The 20,280-nt window shown below is 39.2% G+C and overlaps 1 protein-coding gene across 1 annotated transcript in view; it reads right to left on the minus strand.

Annotated features, from left to right (window-relative positions):
- LOC134655747 (neogenin-like) overlaps positions 1-20,280 on the minus strand; it is a 134,481-nt gene that overhangs the window by 44,196 nt on the left and 70,005 nt on the right. The window contains exons 2-3 of the mRNA XM_063511216.1: positions 4,960-5,113; positions 4,404-4,525 (exon numbers count right to left, since the gene is read on the minus strand). Of these exons, the coding sequence (XP_063367286.1) occupies positions 4,404-4,525; positions 4,960-5,113 (276 nt within the window). The remainder of the gene's footprint in view (positions 1-4,403; positions 4,526-4,959; positions 5,114-20,280) is intronic.

Below are 20,280 nucleotides of genomic sequence, written 5' to 3' on the forward strand. Positions count from 1 at the left end.
ATAAGATATTTTCTGAAGCTGTAACATAATTTCAACACTATGGGCCCGATTCGGATTTTGTAATAGACATCTATGAGATATCTTTTAGACATCGCCTAGATACGATAACGATATGATTAAGATCTAACCTGTCAAATTTGACATTTCCGCGATTCTGGACATACTCTTGAACGATTTCCACAAGATATTACTTGGAGATCTAATTCACATCTAATAGATAACTAACACGATCTATCGTAAAAGTGACATTGGTTGCCCGAATTGCGCTGCAAAAGAGAACTAGTTGAAATCTAAACTATAACGTATCTAGAATGGATCTAGTACGTGTCGTCTCTTGTGAATATCTTGAAGTTCGAATACGAGAGTCTAACAAAATGATCCCAAAGAAAAGTAGGAAAATCCAACTGACACCAAAAGATCAATGGTTGTATTAGAACAAATTAAATTATTTTCAGAAAATATTTTAATTTGTTTTTATTTCAAGTAGACACACTACTATATAAATTATAAACTTTAAATAAATGTCACATACTAAGAAAAAGTGACCAAGGCCTCCAGTGCCCCAGGCTGGAATCGAACCAGCGTCCTCTGCTATCGCGGGACGCTGGTTCGATTCCAGCCTGGGGCACTGGAGGCCTTGGTCACTTTTTCTTAGTATATGACATTTATTTAAAGTTTATAGATTAATGGTTTATCAATTCCTAGATAGACTAATGGCACCACAAAAATTGTTTGGGTTACACAGCTTGCTAAATAATTGATAGGTATACAGTCAAATGTAGTTCACAAACGTCTGTAAAATCCAATAAGTTCATAATTGTGAATTTTTTGTAATTTTGAAATTTGTTTTTATTAGAAAATGACGTAATTTATTACAGGTTGGTTTGCTAAGTTTTAGGTGCGTAGGTATATAAGGGGCTTATGGGGTCCCGTTGTTTCCCATAAAGTTTTAAGTCATAATGTATTGTTTGTCATATTATCATTAGTCATAAAACTGAAACCGTTAACATTTCAGGATTTTCGTTAAATTATCCTACAGATAGGTTAGGCTAGGTTAGGTTTGTTTTATGGCAATCCTGAAAAGTGACGCGTTTCTGAACCAAATGAATTACGACTAACGAAAATGCGGGCAAACAATACATTATGGCTTAAAACTATTTGGGAAACAATAGAGACCCGGAGCTTATACTTACCGTCCCTATCCTATCCGGGTAAAAATAAACACGTGTCAAAAGGCCTTGTGAGAAGCCGCGAACATTAGGTACACCCGATTTATGAGTTATCCCCGAACCCTATAACAGGATACAGAGGAATAAAATTGAGTTTTGCGGTAAGAAAGCCATTTTCTTTGTGGAAGCCTTGTAAATATTTTACTCACGCACTGGGAGTGTAGGCATGTTGGCATTACATCTACATTCTAGCGCCCTCAATAGGTTGCCTATTATTTATATCACATCATAGCATGACAATGACAAGCGCCATCAAGCTCAAATCATGAAATTAATAGTTTTTAAACCAAAGAAGCATAATTAAGCCTTGTGTAATTGTGTATACTTATTTTAAATGTATGGCATACATTATAAGGTAATTTCAATAACATACTCGTATATTTCCCTTCCGAAAACAAAAAAAGCGTCGGAATTTCAACGCTAAATCCGGACAACACTTATTATTCTATTTGAATACCTATTGCTTTTTCCTTTCATATTAAATTATCTTTTTTTGCGACTGACTTTATATCGCCAGGATAATAGCAAGACATTTTAAGACAAATAATTAAAGGGAAAGGCGTAGAGGAAAGAGTGAGACGAGGCTTTAGACAATAGGTTAACAAAATAATGTTAAAATTATAGCGAAGAGTCTCGACCAACACCTTAAAAGAATCTTGGTAGGTAGCTGGATTAACGGTCGGATGCCCTGGGTTAGGTTTCTTATGTGCTTATATTATGAGGTGCTTTGTATAATTTTTTATGCGGTTTTCTTTTTTATTTTACATCCGTATTAGGTACACAAACCTCTTAAAAGAAGGAAAATACATAAAGACGTAACACACATTTGAATATGTCAAAATAGAAATACCTCAATTTTCTCTGCGCATTTTTCGCGTCAAATAAATACCCAGTAAACAAATAGGTACATACATAGTTAACAGCGAGACACAAATTGAAACAAAACAGCGGCGAATTGAATCCATTTATAAGACAAACTGGGACGAAATAGAAAAACTTGTTTACGAATCGGAAATAACCCTGAATCATTTATATTTGAGGACATCTAAGTATTCTTTTATCTTTAGGTATTTTTCCTGTCTGAGACAGTAGGCAAAACTAGTTTCAAACCCTAGATTTACGCATAATTAAAACAATAATAGATAAATAAATTATAGAATAGCAGTTGTGGTTGAACTTTCAAACAACTTATGAGAAAATATTCAAAAAACCCAATTATATCTTTTACGAATAACTTAAATTAGGAAATTTAAACTGACATCAGTTTGAAAATCTTATTCTAAGATTTAGTAGCACGGCTTTTGTCTAGTGTCTACTGCGGGCAGGCCCAAGCAGAGAAAGCAGAAATAAAAGTAACTTTACGTCATAAAATTGTGACATTTATTACGTATTAATATGTCCAATAAGTAGTGAGCTAATCTAAGTAATGAGGTATTAATGAGGTAGGGCGTCCGCTAGCTGGTGCGGTGCCACGGACCGGGGGGCAGGTTAAGGAAAAATAGTATGAGCAACGCTAACTGGCACGGACGCGTGCGACGGATTATACCTACAACTAGCGACCCGCCCCGGCTTCGCACGGGTTAACAAATTATACATAAACCTTCCTCTTGAATTAATCTATCTATTAAAAAAGCGGCCAAGTGCGAGTCGGACTCGCCCATGAAAGGTTCCGTATTTAGGGGATTTATGACGTATTAAAAAAAAACTACTTGCTAGATCTCGTTCAAACCAATTTTCGGTAGAAGTTTGCATGGTAATGTACATCATATTTTTTTTTTAATTTTATAATTCTCTTATTTTAGAAGTTACAGGGGGGGGACACATTTTACCACTTTGGAAGTGTCTCTCGCGCAAACTATTCAGTTTAGAAAAAAATGATATGTATTAGAAACCTCAATATCATTTTTCAAGACCTATCCATAGATATCCCACACGTATGGGTTTTATGAAAAAAAATTTTTTTGAGTTTCAGTTCTAAGTATGGGGAACCCCCAAAATTTATTGTTTTTTTTTCTATTATTGTGTGAAAATCTTAATGCGGTTCACAGAATACATCGTTCCAAGTTTCAACAGTAGTTCTTATAGTTTCGGAAAAAAGTGGCTGTTACATACGGACGGACAGACAGACATGACGAATCCATAAGGGTTCCGTTTTTTGCCATTTGGCTACGGAACCCTAAAAACCGCATCAAAATCCGTTGCGTAGTTTTAAAGATCGAAGCATACATAATAGGGACAGACATACAGCGGGAAGCGACTTTGTTTTATACTATGTAGTGATAGTGATATGGCACCTGCGTGGCGTGCGCCCACTCCGTGTGTACTGTGTACGCCCACGCTAGTGGACGCCCTCAAACCGCGATCGTCAATTTAATCCTAATTTTGTATAGATACTTATTTAAGTACGAAACGAGTATAGGTAAATACAATACATACCTAGCCGAAACATAAACATGGATGATTCCTCCAGCTGTGTATAGTGTAGGTATGGAACAGATTCTCGTCGTTTCGAGACCACAATTGGTTGATATTGGCAGTTAAACTCCAAGAAATCTGTCAGGGTATGAACAAAATATTTATATATGTTCTTCTGTGCTGCCTATTACATCCAATTATTTTATTTCTATTTCATTTTTCTCCCTTTCCATGGAGTTTACTAGTACTACTATGTCCTATAGAAAGGCGCGACAAGACTAATCATCATTTAGTCAAATCGTAATACTTACGTTGGTGACGTTGCTGTCCTGCCTCGCAACAGTCTCAGAAAAATCTAGATGTTAGACACCAAAACTCGTTTCAAAGGTCATACACAAATCTAGTTTTCAACACTTACTGAAAACTCTGATCAAATACAGTAGCTTGGGTCACCGAAGACTTTTGTAATATTTTCTTGGGCTATGTAGACCAAAAATGAGATGGCGAAACGACCTGGGGCCCGTTTCTCAAAACTTGTAACTTTGTAATACAAGCGGATGTCACTTTTTGACAGCTTTTGTTAGAAAGGGACTTCTACTTGTATTACAAGTTACTTACAAGCTTTTGAGAAACGGGCCCCTGGACTCATTCTGTCGTGACTGGCGGAGCATGCACAAAGCCGTGACGAGTGGCGAAAGACAGGGGAGGCTTTTGCCCAGCAGTGGGACACAATATAGGCTATTAAAAATGTATACTCACGGGCAGTTTTCAGTCGCACAGGGTAGCCCAGCAACGCGCCGCGACGCAACGCGGCGGTGCACTGGTATACGCCATCTGCGCCTTCACGTTTGCGTATGTCTAAAGTGCCGTTGGTCAGGATTCTGTAATTATACAAGATGGATATAGTCCTTATCTAAAAGTTGTCGCACCGGATCCCTTTGTTTGACATAATGATTGAATGCAATGATTTTCAGATTATCATTAGTCATAATTTTGAAACCGTGAACTTTTCAGGAATTTCCTAAGGTTATCCTATTGCCTTTTGGCAATTCTGAAAAGTTACGCGTTTCTGAGAAAAACCAAATTACGACTAACGAAAATGCGGACAAACAATACATTATGACTTAAAACTTTATGGGAAACAATAGAGACCCTTGTCGGACACCTAAAAGCCTCAATTCAAACCGCGAATGGCTTGCGCAGTGGCGCGGGCCCAGACAGCATGTGCTTGTAACATGTAATGTATGTCTTGTAAGTAGAGTTCCGTTCCATTACATTTGGAATAGGGTCTAGCTGAGATTGTTTTATGTCTTACTTGTGTGTGTCGTTGACCCCATCACGCCGCCAGGAGTAGGGGGTGGGAGGGTCCTCCCCGCGCAGGGGGGGCGGCTTGCGCAGCTGCGGCGCCGGCGTCGGCAGCGTGCACGGCACGAGCGTGCGCGACGACCAATACCATGTTAGCGGGACATCTGTAAAACAAAAGAGAACGTTATTTTTAATAGTGCAAGCGCTGCAAGCTCCATGAGCGAAGAGCCCAAGGAAAAACCGAGAGAGTATTCTTATTTTTTTTTCGTTCCTCAAATTTCTTAAAATACGATCAGAAATACATACATCAACTTAACGATGACTCACGTTAGACCGGGCCGTGTCCAGCACGGAGCTTCCGGAGCTTCGTTTTCTGTGGAAAGCATCACGTGATCATCTGTCATAGAAAAGTAAGCGTCGGAAGCTCCGGCCCGGTCTAACGTGAGTCATCCTTTATGTTGCATCTGTATGATTGCGTCTATAATAATTGCTTTTGTTGTACTTAAAGTAAATTTAAAAATGGTTGCCTCTACAAATATGACACTGTGATGTAAAAAACTTAACTGTCAACGTTTTTCCCTTGGACTCTTTGATTATAAAACTATTTACCTATATACTAGACTAAACTTAGGGTTATTACAAACCTCAGTTCGAAGGCACCAGAATCCTGCCGAAGTCAGAGAGTCACTTACCTGAAGATGAATCACGGCCAGTGGCCTCGACCCTGGACTTTTGGCACCAGCATGCACCAGGAACTAAATAAATGTGGGGGAAAATAGGAAAAAATTGCCAGGGATTGGAGAATTTAAATTAACGTCAGGTAGACAACCTTTTAAATTGATAAAGTATCTTAATACAGCTAATTGTAACTACTAAACAACATTATAAAGGCTTCCAAATTACTTAAGCAACTCAAGCAGAGCGCGCAAGTTCGGATTCATTTCGGCTCCGTCCGTCACCGGTGAAATATGGCGTCTCACATAACATGTGATGGATAGACCGAATATTGTGATGTGCAAGTCATGGTATGAATATGAAGTTTAACCATGGAATGGAGATATATATTAATGTCAGGGAAACTAGATACGAGTACTTATACGAGTGGAGATTTCTTTTCGATTTTGTATCGTATGTATTAATACTAATTATTGAGTCGTATGGAATTAATACAATTCTAGGTCGCTTTACAAATTTACAAATGAATATGTAGATTCTTTACCTAGTCTTCTGTGTATTTTATTTTTGGGCACTCGTGGACAATGTGGTAAATCGACTGTAGGTACAGTACAGGGGCCCCACAGTCACACTTCGGTGTATCTTGCGACCCACCCACATATTAAGTACTATTAATAATTGTATCTGCAAATTAGGGAATACATATTAATATTTTCGATGTGATGATGTTTGGCAATTTTAGCATACATAATTTTATCTTAGTCAATCAAAACTTTTAATAACCAATCACAACTTTTTTCAATAGCGGGGAATTGTGTAGTGGGTAATATTCATAGCTAGCTAGGTTTATTTTTCTCACTTCCGCCACAATCAAGAATTTCTGTTTTGCCCTACGGCTGACTGGTAGAGAATGGCTTAAGGCAATTAGTCCGCCATTTGTACTTATTTTTATTGCGCAATAAAGTTTAAATAAATAATAGTAAATAATAATAAATAATAATAATAGAGTTGAAGTACTTGTCACCTAGCAACGGATCAACACGGACCGTAAAAACTTCGCTGGTTTTTAAATTTATTTTCCTTAATATTGTTTAAACATTTTGAACCCGGGACCTTGCTCAACGATATTTATCGCGCTGAAGACAACCCACGTTGCAACCTCCATGCGGGGACCGCAGCCCGGGCTCAAGGAATACGCTCTTGCTTTACCCAGACAACATGACAGCTGGTTGTCAATTTTTTTATTTACAAACAAGAAAAATAGATTTCAGTGAAGCAATACGTATAACGCTTACACTTATTCGTGCTGTTCGTGCTTGTGAAGTGAAGTACTAGTGCCAGTTAAACCGCCTCCACACAATTCATTACATTATAAAAGAAGGCCAAGTTGAACTAAACTTCGACGGTTACCACGCGGCAACTGGTCTGGGAGGACTTTTAGGATTGCTTCGAGAACCCTGCTGCCGAGCTACGTATAATAGTATAGCATAAAATACTTAAGGCCGGTAGGCCGTATCCTTTTTATATTGTTTTTTTAGCTCAGCTTTGTATTTTAATTTTCTTTGTTTTTGTGAATCTAGTGTTTAATGTGTTCGATAACGAGAGATACCCCGCTAAATGTCGCCCCTCTTACTGCATCAGATGTACAATGCCCACTTTGCCCACCGGGTCGTCTCTTTAAAGGCCAGAGAGGCCTAAATATCCACTTAGGTAAAACTCACGGTACAAACACGTCGCAACCCTCTACCCAACCAACCCAAGCATCCCACCCAAACCAAGGCAACGATACTACAACAGGTCTTTCCAGTCTACCAAAGCTTAAGAAATATGTTCGTGTACTCAAACATATACCTAAAGGAGCCAGAAGCTTAGCTGCTGGCAGGTTAGCGGGCATTATAGAAAATTGCCTCAAAACAAACAGTACAGAAGATTGGTATGCTTTTTTATCTTTTTCCTTTACGGCGTTAAGAGTTCCGGAGAGTTCTATTCACAAATCTCTCACGTCAAAAGTAAAAGATAACATTGAGTCGACAAACACATATTTCCCTGACGAAGTAAGTTATAAACCACAGTCTCTGTATCGCTCAATAGAATCTAAAGTGTATGAAGGAGACTTACGGGGGGCCGTACGGCTTCTAATGTCCGAATCAACACTAGCTCCCAACAATAACGACACTTTAAGAGAGTTGCAAAATAAACATCCACCTCCATCAAGACAGCTCGCTTTGCCAGCCGAGCCTAATTTGTCAAGCCCGTATTTAACTGTAACAACTTCGGAGGTAACAAATGCTATAGGAAGTTTTTATAATGGCTCAGCCGCTGGCCTAGATGGTCTCCGTCCTCAGCATCTGAAGGAGTTAACTTCCTCATCAGCGGGAAGCAATGGGCCTAAATTACTTGAATCGCTGACCAAATTATGTAACTTTATGTTGCGAGGGATGGTTCATCCACAAGTCTGTTCATATTTATATGGAGCATCGGTTTGCGCCTTATCAAAAAAAGATGGAGGGGTTCGGCCCATCGCGATCGGGAACACCATACGCCGTCTCGTTGCCAAATTGTGTTGCCATTCCGTAAGGGACGCCATGGCGGCTTACCTCCAGCCCCACCAAGTAGGGTTTGGCACACCTCTTGGCTGTGAATCTGCCATTCACGCTACGCGTTCTTTCGCTACCTTACAGGATGGCGATGACAGAATTGTTTTGAAACTGGACTTAAAAAATGCTTTCAATAGCGTGGAGAGGGATACAATGTTAGAGGAAGTAAGGAATTTGATACCTTCTTTATATCCCTTCCTCTACCAGTGCTATGCCTCTCCTAGCAACCTATTTTATAACTGTAGTATTTTATCATCTCAAGTCGGTGCCCAACAGGGAGATCCTTTAGGTCCGTTGGTTTTTTGTCTGGCCATTCAAAAACATATATCGACATTGGTATCTCCTTTAAACGTTTGGTATTTGGATGATGGCACGATTGGAGGACCAGCCAACGTTGTTCTTAGCGATTTAAGGAAATTATTGCCAGCCCTATCGGGCATTGGCTTAGAAGTAAATTCAGAAAAATGTGAATTGTTTCCATGCAGTTCATCTGGCTTTTTCCCTGACTTCCAAGCACTGCTGCCCAATTTGAAATTAATTGACACCACATCTTTTTCACTTTTAGGTGCTCCAATATTTCCTGAGGGGGTGCCCTCTACAATTCGGAAAAAAGGGGATGCATTATCATCATCACTCCATCATCTACAACAGCTCTCATCACATGTTGCCTTGGTTTTATTACGTAACTGCTTCTCCATGCCCCGCCTGACTTATACACTTCGAACAGCGCCCTCATGGCTCTTCCCAGAGCACATCCGCAACTTTGACCAAACTTTGCGAAATGGTCTGGAAATCATCCTCAACGTCAGCTTGAATGATTCCCAGTGGTCTCAATCTTCGCTGCCCATCCGATATGGTGGTCTCGGGATTCGTCGAGCGCACGATGTCGGACTAGTGGCATTCATAGCCTCCGCTCACGCTTCCATGGATCTTGTCACTCGAATCTTACCAGTAAACGGTGGCAGTGTCCGAATTCCTTTTTTGGAAGAAGCCTTTTATGAGTGGAGGGCTAGGTGCCCAAATGACGCGAGGCCCGAAAATCTGAAGCTCCAAAGATCCTGGGACGACATTCTTAGCAAGAAAACATACGATGACTTACTCGAAGCGGCTGTAAATGTCGATGTGGCGCGTTTGAAAGCAGTGGCATTGCCTGAATCCGGAGCATGGCTGCACGCGCTACCATCACCATACTTGGGCACACTCCTTGATACTGACTCCCTTCGCATAGGTGTGGCACTGCGACTGGGCTGTACTGTTTGCGAACCCCACCAGTGTGTGTGCGGGGCTGCAGTCCAACCAAACGGTCACCACGGACTGAGCTGCGTTCGTTGCGCCGGTAGGTTCTCCAGACACCAGTGCATTAACGAAATTATTCGTCGTGCACTGGTGTCTGCGAATATTCCCTGTGTCTTAGAGCCCCAAGGCTTAAGCAGGACCGACGAAAAAAGACCAGACGGTCTGACGCTGGTCCCATGGGAGCGAGGACGCAGCCTCATTTGGGACGCGACGTGCGTAAGCACATTTGCCCCTTCCCATCTCAGCTACACGGTGCACAAAGCTGGAGCTGCTGCCGAAAACGCCGCTAAACTAAAACGGGTTAAATACTCAAATCTGGAGCCGACCTTCGATTTTGTACCAGTAGCCATAGAAACCAGCGGGCCTTGGTGTGCTGATGCTAAAAAATTCATAAGAAAGTTAGGTCAACGCCTACGAGAGAAAAGCGGCGACCCCAGGTCCGGCGCATTTTTAATCCAGCGTATCTCGCTAGCGGTACAAAGAGGGAACGCCAGCAGCGTACTAGGTACATTCAGCCGGGTACCTATGGCCTAAATGCATACAATACCATTAATTTTTATATTTACCTAAGTATATTAAATTTGTAAATTTCTGTACCTAATAAATATATACAATAATAATAATAAAGTGCGATGTTTATGGTGGAGGGATAAAATGTTAGTGATACCTACGTGTCATACGTGTGGACAATGTTTTAAAGTCAAAAATGTACTACCAAGAGCTACGTCTATATTTATATATTCCGTGCCTGATAAAAACATAACAAATATTATTCGTTTCGTTCCGCTTCAATTTCGGCTGCGTCCGTCAACAGTGAAATATGGAGTCTGATAGATGGAGGGAAAGTAGGAAGTTTGTGCAAGTCATACAATATTCGGGGTTCAAGATTTATTCGTGTCAGGGGAAAAAACGCTAATTGAAAAGAAGGAAAATGGGCAGCAGTTTTAAGTTTACTTTGTAATTTAAATATATCATAAACAGAACCGTTACATCTATTAGGGCATCCGCTAGCTGGCGCGGTTAATGAAAAATAGGGCAACGCTAATAATCCTTTGATTTGTTAGAGAGTGAATCTTCTGTACCTAGTACTAAATGTATTATGTGGTATCAGGTATATCCGCGATAAACTCGAAAACTGTGTACCTAGTCTGAGGGGTCTCAGTGGGTAGGGAAAGGGATAATTTCGCCTTTGCACAATTGATGTGTGTTTTTTCATGTTTTATGTTTATTTTTGTACAATAAAGTGTTTTACTACTACTACTAAATGGATTTTCATGCGGTTTTCACCTATCAATACAGTGATTATTGAGGAAGGTTTAGGTGTATATTTTTTTAAGGTTTTGTGTAACCCGTGCGAAGCCGGGCGGGTTGCTAGTATTAAATAAAATGCGGGGTGGTGAAAAATGATCCTACAGGGAGGCTTCCGCGAAAAGGTATTGAAATACCTACTCGTTTTCGAGGCACAGTATAAGTAAGCAGTATGTCAAATCACGACATAAATACTTAATAACCACTATTACAACTGCATTTACTGCAAAAAGTTCACAAATATGACGTGACAGACGAATAACTGAAATCGATATTATACAGTAAAATCTGGTTAAGTGGGACCTGGATAAGTGAGAAACCTATATAGCTGGGACTCATGGTGCGGTCCCGACACTTTAAATAGCACTGAATTACCTCTGTTAGTGAGATAAAATGAACCTCTATAACTGGGATTAGTTGTTGTGATTTTATAGTCACATTTACCTCTATAATTGAGACAGAGAGTGTGTTTTACCTCTTTTACTAAGACTATATTTATAAGATTACATTTTCCTAATTGTTTTAGGAATTGACCTCTGTATCTGAGATAACGTCAATCTATGACCTCTCTAACTTGGACTTTATTGATAAATTTTCGTATTCTTACTAACTCTTAGTCTATCAACAAATTCCGCATTTGCTTAATTGCGTCTGAACGAATTCGGTTAGTTCCCGATTCGCCGGATTCTTGTTTCGCCGGATTCTTGTTTCGTCGGATTCTCTTATACTCGGATTGTGACGTCCTAAAATAAATCCGGCGAAACAGGAATCCGGCGAAACAAGAATCTGGCGAATCGGGGACTAACCACGAATTCAAGTTTCATTTAGTTACTTTATGTAGTTAAAACTATCGGAACGAAAGCTGAAATCTTGAAAGTGTCCTACGTGGGCGATCTCGTTGCGAACGCGAACGCCGTGGGCCCGCCGCGCCGCGCAGCGCCGCGTCGCGTCGCGTTCGCGAGTTGTTCGCCTACGTAGTAAAGTATGAAAGTTAAAGTACTGGTAATTATCATCACCGCGCCCCCGTGGGAAGCCCGCACTCCGCATTATAGGCAGGTGGAAATAAATGTACCGCCTTTTTTACAGAATTATCTAAAAGCCTAATTAAAAGTTAGTACCTACCGGTATTTTGACGGCGACTCGGAGATTAATTACTTTTATTCTGATGTCCCGGATGATTTTTAAATATTTTATAAGTGTTTTCGGGATATTTTTTAATATATTCGAGCTTGTTTTTAATATTTTGTGATAAAAGTGGAAGATTGTAACTAAATTTGAATTCTTCGGGAAACAAAAACGAATTGTTTTAGTTTTAGTTTGACATGTATTAATTTTAATTTCAATTCTAAGTAAATTTTATATCTGTAAACTGTAAATATGTCTTGTAAATATGATTGTGTAAATATGATTATGTAAATATGTCTTATACTTAATATAATTATCTTCTGCTTTGCATGAATGGGCTAAATGCGCTGATACCTGCATCCTGTGTAACATCCATTATGTACAGTCACCAGCAAAAATATATGACTGTGGGCAGCCGTGCAAAAATATCAGATGCTCCATTGGAGGCATAAGTATATGACGACACTACCTCGGTAAAAATATGTGATGCTTTGTGGCCGGCAAAAACATCGTTACTCTGTATCCGCATAAATATCGGATCGGATCGCTTAAAAATATTTGATTACTCATAAAAATCAAAATTATGTGATTACTCTCATCTGGCATAAATATCTCTCCAATGTGAATGCAAATACATCGGATGGCAGACGGACCGCCTATATATCTGACACGAAATTATGAAATATGTCATCAATCGGCAAAAACGAACCATACCTGGATAGCATAGAGCCTTACATTGTTTGAAGTGATTTGATAATTCACGAAAAGAGTGCAGACTTGTCATTGCATATGTCTGTCTCACATATTTCATTTGCAATTTTAAATTGTGACATAATTCAGGTAGACTTTTAATAGACAATGTGTAATAAACCTCCTTCTTACATAAAAAAGAATGATGAAGAGGTCAACCTGTGAGACTGACAAGGACAAACAATAATAGCGCTTTCGCTGCTACTCCTACTGAAAGATACATACGACTATCCCGTTTTGTCATTTCCCCCATCCCTCATGCCAGATCCAGTTATATACTAGATTCATGATTGCAATACGTTACAATTCAAAATTATATCCAGTTTATTCCGTCAAATCGATGATAGAATATAATGTGAGACAGACATATACAATGACAAATCGGCACTCTTTTCGTGAATTGTCAAATCACTTTATACAATTTACGGCTCTATACCAAACATGTATGGTTCGTTTGTAAAGGTCGATAACATATTTGTGATTTTCCAACGTGTCAGATAAATAGGCGGTCTGTCGTCCATCCGATGTATTTGCTTTTACAGTGGAGAGATATTTATTCCAGATGAGAGTAATCACATAATTTTGAATTTTATGAGTAATCAAATATTTTTAAGCGACCCGATCCGATATTTATGCGGATACGGACTAACGATATTTTTGCTGGTCACAAAGGATCACATATTTTTACCGAGGTAGTGTCGTCATATACTTATGCCTCCAATGGAGCATCAGATATTTTTGCACGGCTGCCCATAGTCATTTATTTATGCTGGTGACTGTACGTGCATTTTAGCAAATAAAATTTTGAACTTTGAACTTTGGGATATTTTTTTTCTGAATAGCCTACTATAAGTATGAGTGAGAAAAATATCTACAAAATACAACCTTGTTAAAATGCTAATAAGTTTAAATTTCGAACGGGCTTTCCAACCAAAAGACTATCTCAATGTGCTCACTTGCTCAGTATGAATCATATTTATTATTGGAGTTTATCTGTAAAAATTTAAATTAAGAATTCGGTTCTTCACTGTCGTTGTGTTTTGTTTTTTCACAATAAAGCACATAGAGTTAGTAAGGGTTAGTAAAGGTCCCAATAGGTACCTTTGAACGAGCAAATCTTGTATATTTCGATGAAATTTGCTATATGGGGGTTTTCGGGGGCGAAAAATCGATCTAGCTAGGTTTTATCTTTGGGAAAACGCGCATTTTTGAGTTTTTATATGTTTTCCGTGCAAAGCTCGGTCTCCCAGATATTAATCTATTAATGCGGTTTATATTGCATTAGAAGTACATTATAAAAACTGAATTATAAAAACTCGTACTGAATTCAGTATCAATTAATTGAACGTAAAATGTAATTTTAATTAATTTTGCTTACCTACACTCTCTCACTTTCTTAGCTTAGGGCTTAGACGAACTCTACATTTTTAACAGTTCTATATAATATTTAAGTCTATGTATATATGGTATGGAACTAGAAACAAAATCAAATCAAAATAGTGAGTTTAAATTTAATCCAAATTGAAGCAGTATAGAATAACGAGAACCTTAGAATACCAAGGAAGGACCTATCGAATCTGAGCCATTCGATGTAACGTTGTACTGTAGTTTTGCCATTTTGACTCCTACAATTCCTACTAGCGACCCGCCCTGGCTTTCTATTAAAAAAACCACATCAAAATCCGTTGCGTAGTTTAAAAGATCTAAGCATACATACAAACAAACACAATTTAACGCCACGGTAAATTAACCGTAGAAATAAAACTATTAAAACGGATTATATAGCGTATATTGAATTTATTTACTTTTGTCTGTCTTGATGTAGTACTCGTATAAATTCAATATATGCGATATACTCCGTTTTAATAGTTTTATTTCATGAGTAACTATCGCGGTAACCGAAGACAATATTAAAACGTAGAAGCTAAAAAACCGGCCAAGAGAATGGTCATGCTCAGTGTATCAAAAATGTGTATCTAAAAACAGGCAAACAATCTCTGTAAAATATAACAATGCGTGCGGTACACTTAATGCCACGAGCTATGACTCGGGCTTGGCCAAATTTTTTCTAATAATTTACAGCTAAAACTAAGTAAACAGTTAATTAAAAACAAGGTACATAATTCCCTAAACAAATAATAACAAACCTATAGGCCAATCAAATTAGATTTCTTCGAAAAAGAATTCCCAGCAAGTTCCTGGGAATTCATTCCTCAAAACGAGGTCCTAATAAAGGTTCATTCCATTCTTATACCTACTCTCGCCATGTCATTTATACAAGTTTCATACCCCAGCCACAGAATAAGTAATTATTATCATACAGAACGGACACGCACCGCCCCGCCCCGATTCGGATTACCTCGCCCGCGACAGGCCGCGACATGAATGTGTGCGTAAGTCGCTCTACTGAGAGCATGTCAGGATTCCGTCAGAAACTCAATGACGCGTGTACAGACGTGCCGCGCACACATATAAATGCAAATCATTTTTGATGTATGGCGTGTCCGCCCTGTGCCCCAGCTCTGCCCAAGCTACGACCCTACGATCGCAGCTCGACACTACAACTAACAAGGACTATACTTATAAATTACGTCATTTCAAATTGGGGGGGGGGAGGGGGTCTGGACATCGGATGATCATGACGTAGGAGGAAACGGGGTCATTCGAAGCATGATTTTAGGGGGGGTGCAAAAATCGACAAAAATAGATGACGTATTGATTTATGAACAGCCCCGTAGTGCAGCAACAGCCACGAGCGAATCGAGTGATAGACATACGGATAATGAAATTAGCGAAATTTCTATTTTCGATTTTGGCGGTGAACCCTCTGCTTTCCGTTTGGAATCTAAGATTGTTGGTTCTTTACTGGGAATATTAATTTATTGCCTCGAGGCCTCGCCGCGCCGACACTGTTCGTTTTCTACAAAGCTCAAAGAAATCTCATTACTAGGAAACAAAATATATTAAATTAATGATTTTATGACAGTAATAAATAAACGAACAAAACTCAATATAAATAAACTGTTAACTGCGTAAGAAATTATGTAACTCAACCTAATAAAACAATATCATATCAAAACAATTCAAACAAAAAGTTACTCCACTTGACATTACCAACTTAGAGACACTAACTTACACAGCTCACTTCTGTAATTGGAAAAATTACCGTAACAGACTAAAAATAGAGTTCACATTTAAACAACGCGACAAGAGAAATGATGCGGCTAAGTTAACTAATCTAACGTAATAATTTATTGGTGAAAACATTGCGTGGGAGTGAGCGAGAGGATAGGGATGTTGTGTGAAAGAAAGAGATGGTGTGTGACATGCGCAGTAGGAATCGGGAAGTAAAAACTTGGGATACGTCGTATTTCGTATTGGAGAGAGTAGTTAGGTTCCGCAACGAATTCAAATAAGTACACTCGCGAGCAAAGAAACGGAATCACTGTGCGGTTTAAGAGGAATTTCCTCCCGCGGACGCTCCGGCTGTGGAATGAACTCCCTTCCGAGGTTTTCCCGAGGGTCTATAGTATGGGGCTTTTCAAAAAAGGAGTGTACAGGTTTTTAAAGGGTCGGCAACGCGCATGTAACACCTCTGGAGTTGCAGGCGTCCATAGGCTACGGTGACTGCTTAACATCAGGCGGCCCGTATGCTTGTTTGCCACCGATGTGGTATAAAAAAACTTGACTTTGGTGTATTATTAGTTCAATAAACAGTATTTATTCAGTGGTTAAACCTGAAACAAAGTGTTTTTAATAGGTTAAGTTGTATAAGTATTATCAGGTTTCAATTGACACTATTTTCTTCAGGATATTTTCTTATGAAACCGGAATATGTGAAGTGATTCCGTTTTTTTGCTCGCAAGTGTAGATAACCTCAATTCTTCGGTTTTCAGCCGAACTCGATAAAATACGTAATCATAGCCAAATTAAAAATAGCCGGCGGTCAATTAATCAATGTTCTTAACTGTTGATGACTCATTTAACATAATAATATCTGGGAGACCGAGCTTTGCTCGGAAAACATATAAAAACTCGAAAATGCGCGTTCTCCCAGAGATAAAACCTAGCTAGATCGATTTTTCGCCCCCAAAAACCCCCATATAGCAAATTTCTTGGAAATCGTTAGAGCCGTTCCCGAGATCCCCGAAATATATATACATATAAATAAATAAATAAATATACAAGAATTTCTCGTTTAAAGGTAAAAAATATCTGGGTGACCGAACTTCGCTCGGAAAACATATAATAATTCGGAAATGCGCGTTTTCCCAAAGATAAAACCTAGCTAGATCGATTTTTCGCCCCCAAAAACCCCTATATACCAAATTTCATCGAAATCGTTAGAGCCGTTTCCGAGATCCCCGAAATATATATATATATATATATAAATAAATAAATAAATAAACAAGAATTGCTCGTTTAAAGGTATTAGATAGATAGATTAGATAGATTAGATTACTTCAACCATTGGCGTCTATTACATATGTCATAGAAATCGGTACTAAACTAACTGTAAGAAGGTTTGGCAATAAACGTGCAGAAAATAAAAAAGTTGCACCCGCCCACCGAGTTTTCCGTATTTTTTAGTACTTATTTGCTGTCATTACGGCAACAGAAATACGTCATCTGTGAAAATTTAAACTGTCTAGCTATCACGGTTCATGAGATACAGCCTGGTGACACAGACAGACGGACAGGGGAGTCTTAGTAATAGGGTCCCCTTTGGGTACGGAACCCTAAAAATACCGTGAACATTTTATGGACACTGACACTGTGTAATTTTTGAAAATTGTCTTTGACACATGCTAACCTTAAAAGGGCCCACTGATTAACAGTCCGCCGGACGATATCGGCCTGTCAGTTAGAACAAAAAGTTGACAGTTCCGAACAACTGACAGGCAGATATCGTCCGGCGGACTGGTAATCAGTCGGCCCCTTAACATATTCAGTGCCGAAAACCCGACTATCGGGTATTTTATGATTTCGTTCCCAGGCCGGACGACCCGGGTCGGGATCGTGGTACTACAGCTTTATAAGACGAAATTGTTGTGGCCTGGTGCGGATGTCTTGTGTGGCTGGGTGGCAATAAATGTGTTAAGCGGATTTTACTGTAGGTATTCATATTTCTGTAGGTTCCATAAGCTCCGTTTTACGCACGCGTGACTCGATCAAAAGAAAGCGGAGTTCAAGGTCATGCCAAAAGGTATTTCGTAATTCGTAATATTAGTACTCCAGAATGCCTGGCGTGCTTACGATTACCAATAATAAATACAGATTTGATTCTGGAGGGTTTTTGATGTTTTACCCGACTTTGTATAGCTCCTAGCCCTGACACATTTTAGAGCGAGGCCACACTGACGATTTGCGAGCGAGTTGAAAGCGAGACGAGCGCGCAGCGACTGCGTACTGTCATGCTGGAATGGGAGCGAACTCGTTGCGCGCTCGCGGCGAACTGGCTCGCAAATCGCCAGTGTGGCCCCGCCCTAAGTATGGTATTATGGTACATATCAGGCAGAAAGCATGGACTTTAACGGTCTCCTAGCCTGGCCGGTAGTGAGTAGCGCTAGCGACCCTACAGTCGTTACATATGAATCAGGCCGCGTAGCCAACATTGCCAATCGCTTACGCTCCGTAGCGCTCGAAACGCAACTGTCACTGTCGCACTAATTACACTAATATTAAAGAATGATAGAGAGATACAAAGCGTTTCGTTGTCGAAGCGATGCCTTGGCTAGGCCCTGCCGGCCACCCGGCTGCCGGCCGGGTTGAAATCCTGATAAAGCATTTATGTTAAAAAGGACTCAAGATTAACCTTATTATAAGAATCTAAAAAACTGAGTCGAGTCTTAAAGCTCAAAGGATTTGACTCTTAAACCATCATTCCGTTTGAAAAAGCCTGACAAAAGCTGCCTACCAATGAATTGTATAAGATAAGAACTATTGAATTGAGCACGATCTCATACAGTCGCCATATGCGCCATCAGATATATCGGAGCGGCCAAGGTGCTCACAAATATCTGAACACGCCTCTATTGCCAAGGCCTCTATTGCCAAGGCATTAGAGTGCGTGTTCAGATATTTGTGAGCACCTTGGCCGCTCCGATATATCTGATGGCGACTGTACAAACTTTATATTCTTATATTATAAGGCATCAAATCAACAACTCAAAACACAATACACATGATTCGGACGTCAGTTCACGAACAAAGGCTGTAATTCTAAGTCTCACGAGGCTAAATAGGGCTTATCCGAATTTGGCCGAATGGGATTTGTCGGAACAGAGCGGTTTGTGTGAAATTAAACCCTATTATAGTTCGTTTTTTTTTGCATTAGAGAGAAGGTAAGCAATCTTGACATGTCTTTAATTGAAAAACGCTTTTTAAAAATCAGTAACTTATACTTGTGAAAGAAGAAGAATATAAATGATCGTATTAGATTCATAATTGTTACATATTTGCCGTGACTTATTTTTAAAACATGTTTTTCAATTAAAAAACACATCAAGATTGTTTACCTTTTTTCTAATGCTAAAAAACGAACTATAGACCTAAATAATTTAGTACATGGGTCATACACATTTTATAGTATGCTTAACTGTTTCGCGTCTTTCCTGTAGGCATCGTAGTTAGAGGAATCTAAAGCTAATTTTTACGCTACAACCTATTACGGCATAACTACATTTTTTCCGTAATGAAGTAAAATTAAGAAAAAGTGATGAACACACAAATTCATATTTAAGCAGCATATTTGGACATATATATAGAAACAATAAATACAAACTGAAATTAATAATAATTGTTCAAAGGAAAAATTGAAGGGAAGCGTGGCCGTGGTACAAGGCGCACAATCATGGACTAAAAATATAAGAGACTGGTTAAAAGTGAAGAACATAGATAGACTAATTCGCATGACTGAACATAGAGGGACATATAGACATATGGTCGCCGACCTCCTAGACGGAGAGGGCACGTGAAGAAGCAGAAGATACACAAATGAATGTCCTTACCAGGATTTGAACCCTGCATCGTAAGCACTACAGAGTACAGACACGTGTACAGCGTTATAATAATACCTAAATACACGTTTACAGTTCAGGTTTGCGACATCAGGTCGAAATAATGGACACGGACAACTTGTAAAATAATTTGGCCTGTATCTGTAAACAAACTGAGACTTTGGTCTTCAGACACATAGACAAGGGACATAATACGAAAAGACTTCTTCTTTAATAATATTTACAAACTTTGACAGCCTTCGAGCGGAAAACGGGAACCTTTTGATTTTTATCCTAAAGATTTTCGGGTTGTTCGTTTTATCGAAAGTTCTTCAGAATAAAAAAAAAAAATCTTAAGTTTCCCAAATAAATCATTGTACAGTCAGTAGCAGAAGTTGCTAAGCGGGCGAGGTGTTAAAAATGATCTTGACGCGACTTTATTGTTAAGAGAATAAGAGTGCATCAAGGTCATTTAGAACACCTCGCCCGCTTAGCAACTTCTGCTGCTGACTGTACCTACGGATCGTCACAAAACAGACTTAATATAGAGTTGACTTAACTAACACGATAGAGTTAATTATT

The sequence above is a fragment of the Cydia amplana genome, chromosome 2, assembly GCF_948474715.1.
Source record: "Cydia amplana chromosome 2, ilCydAmpl1.1, whole genome shotgun sequence".
In the NCBI taxonomy this organism is placed as follows: domain Eukaryota; kingdom Metazoa; phylum Arthropoda; class Insecta; order Lepidoptera; family Tortricidae; genus Cydia; species Cydia amplana.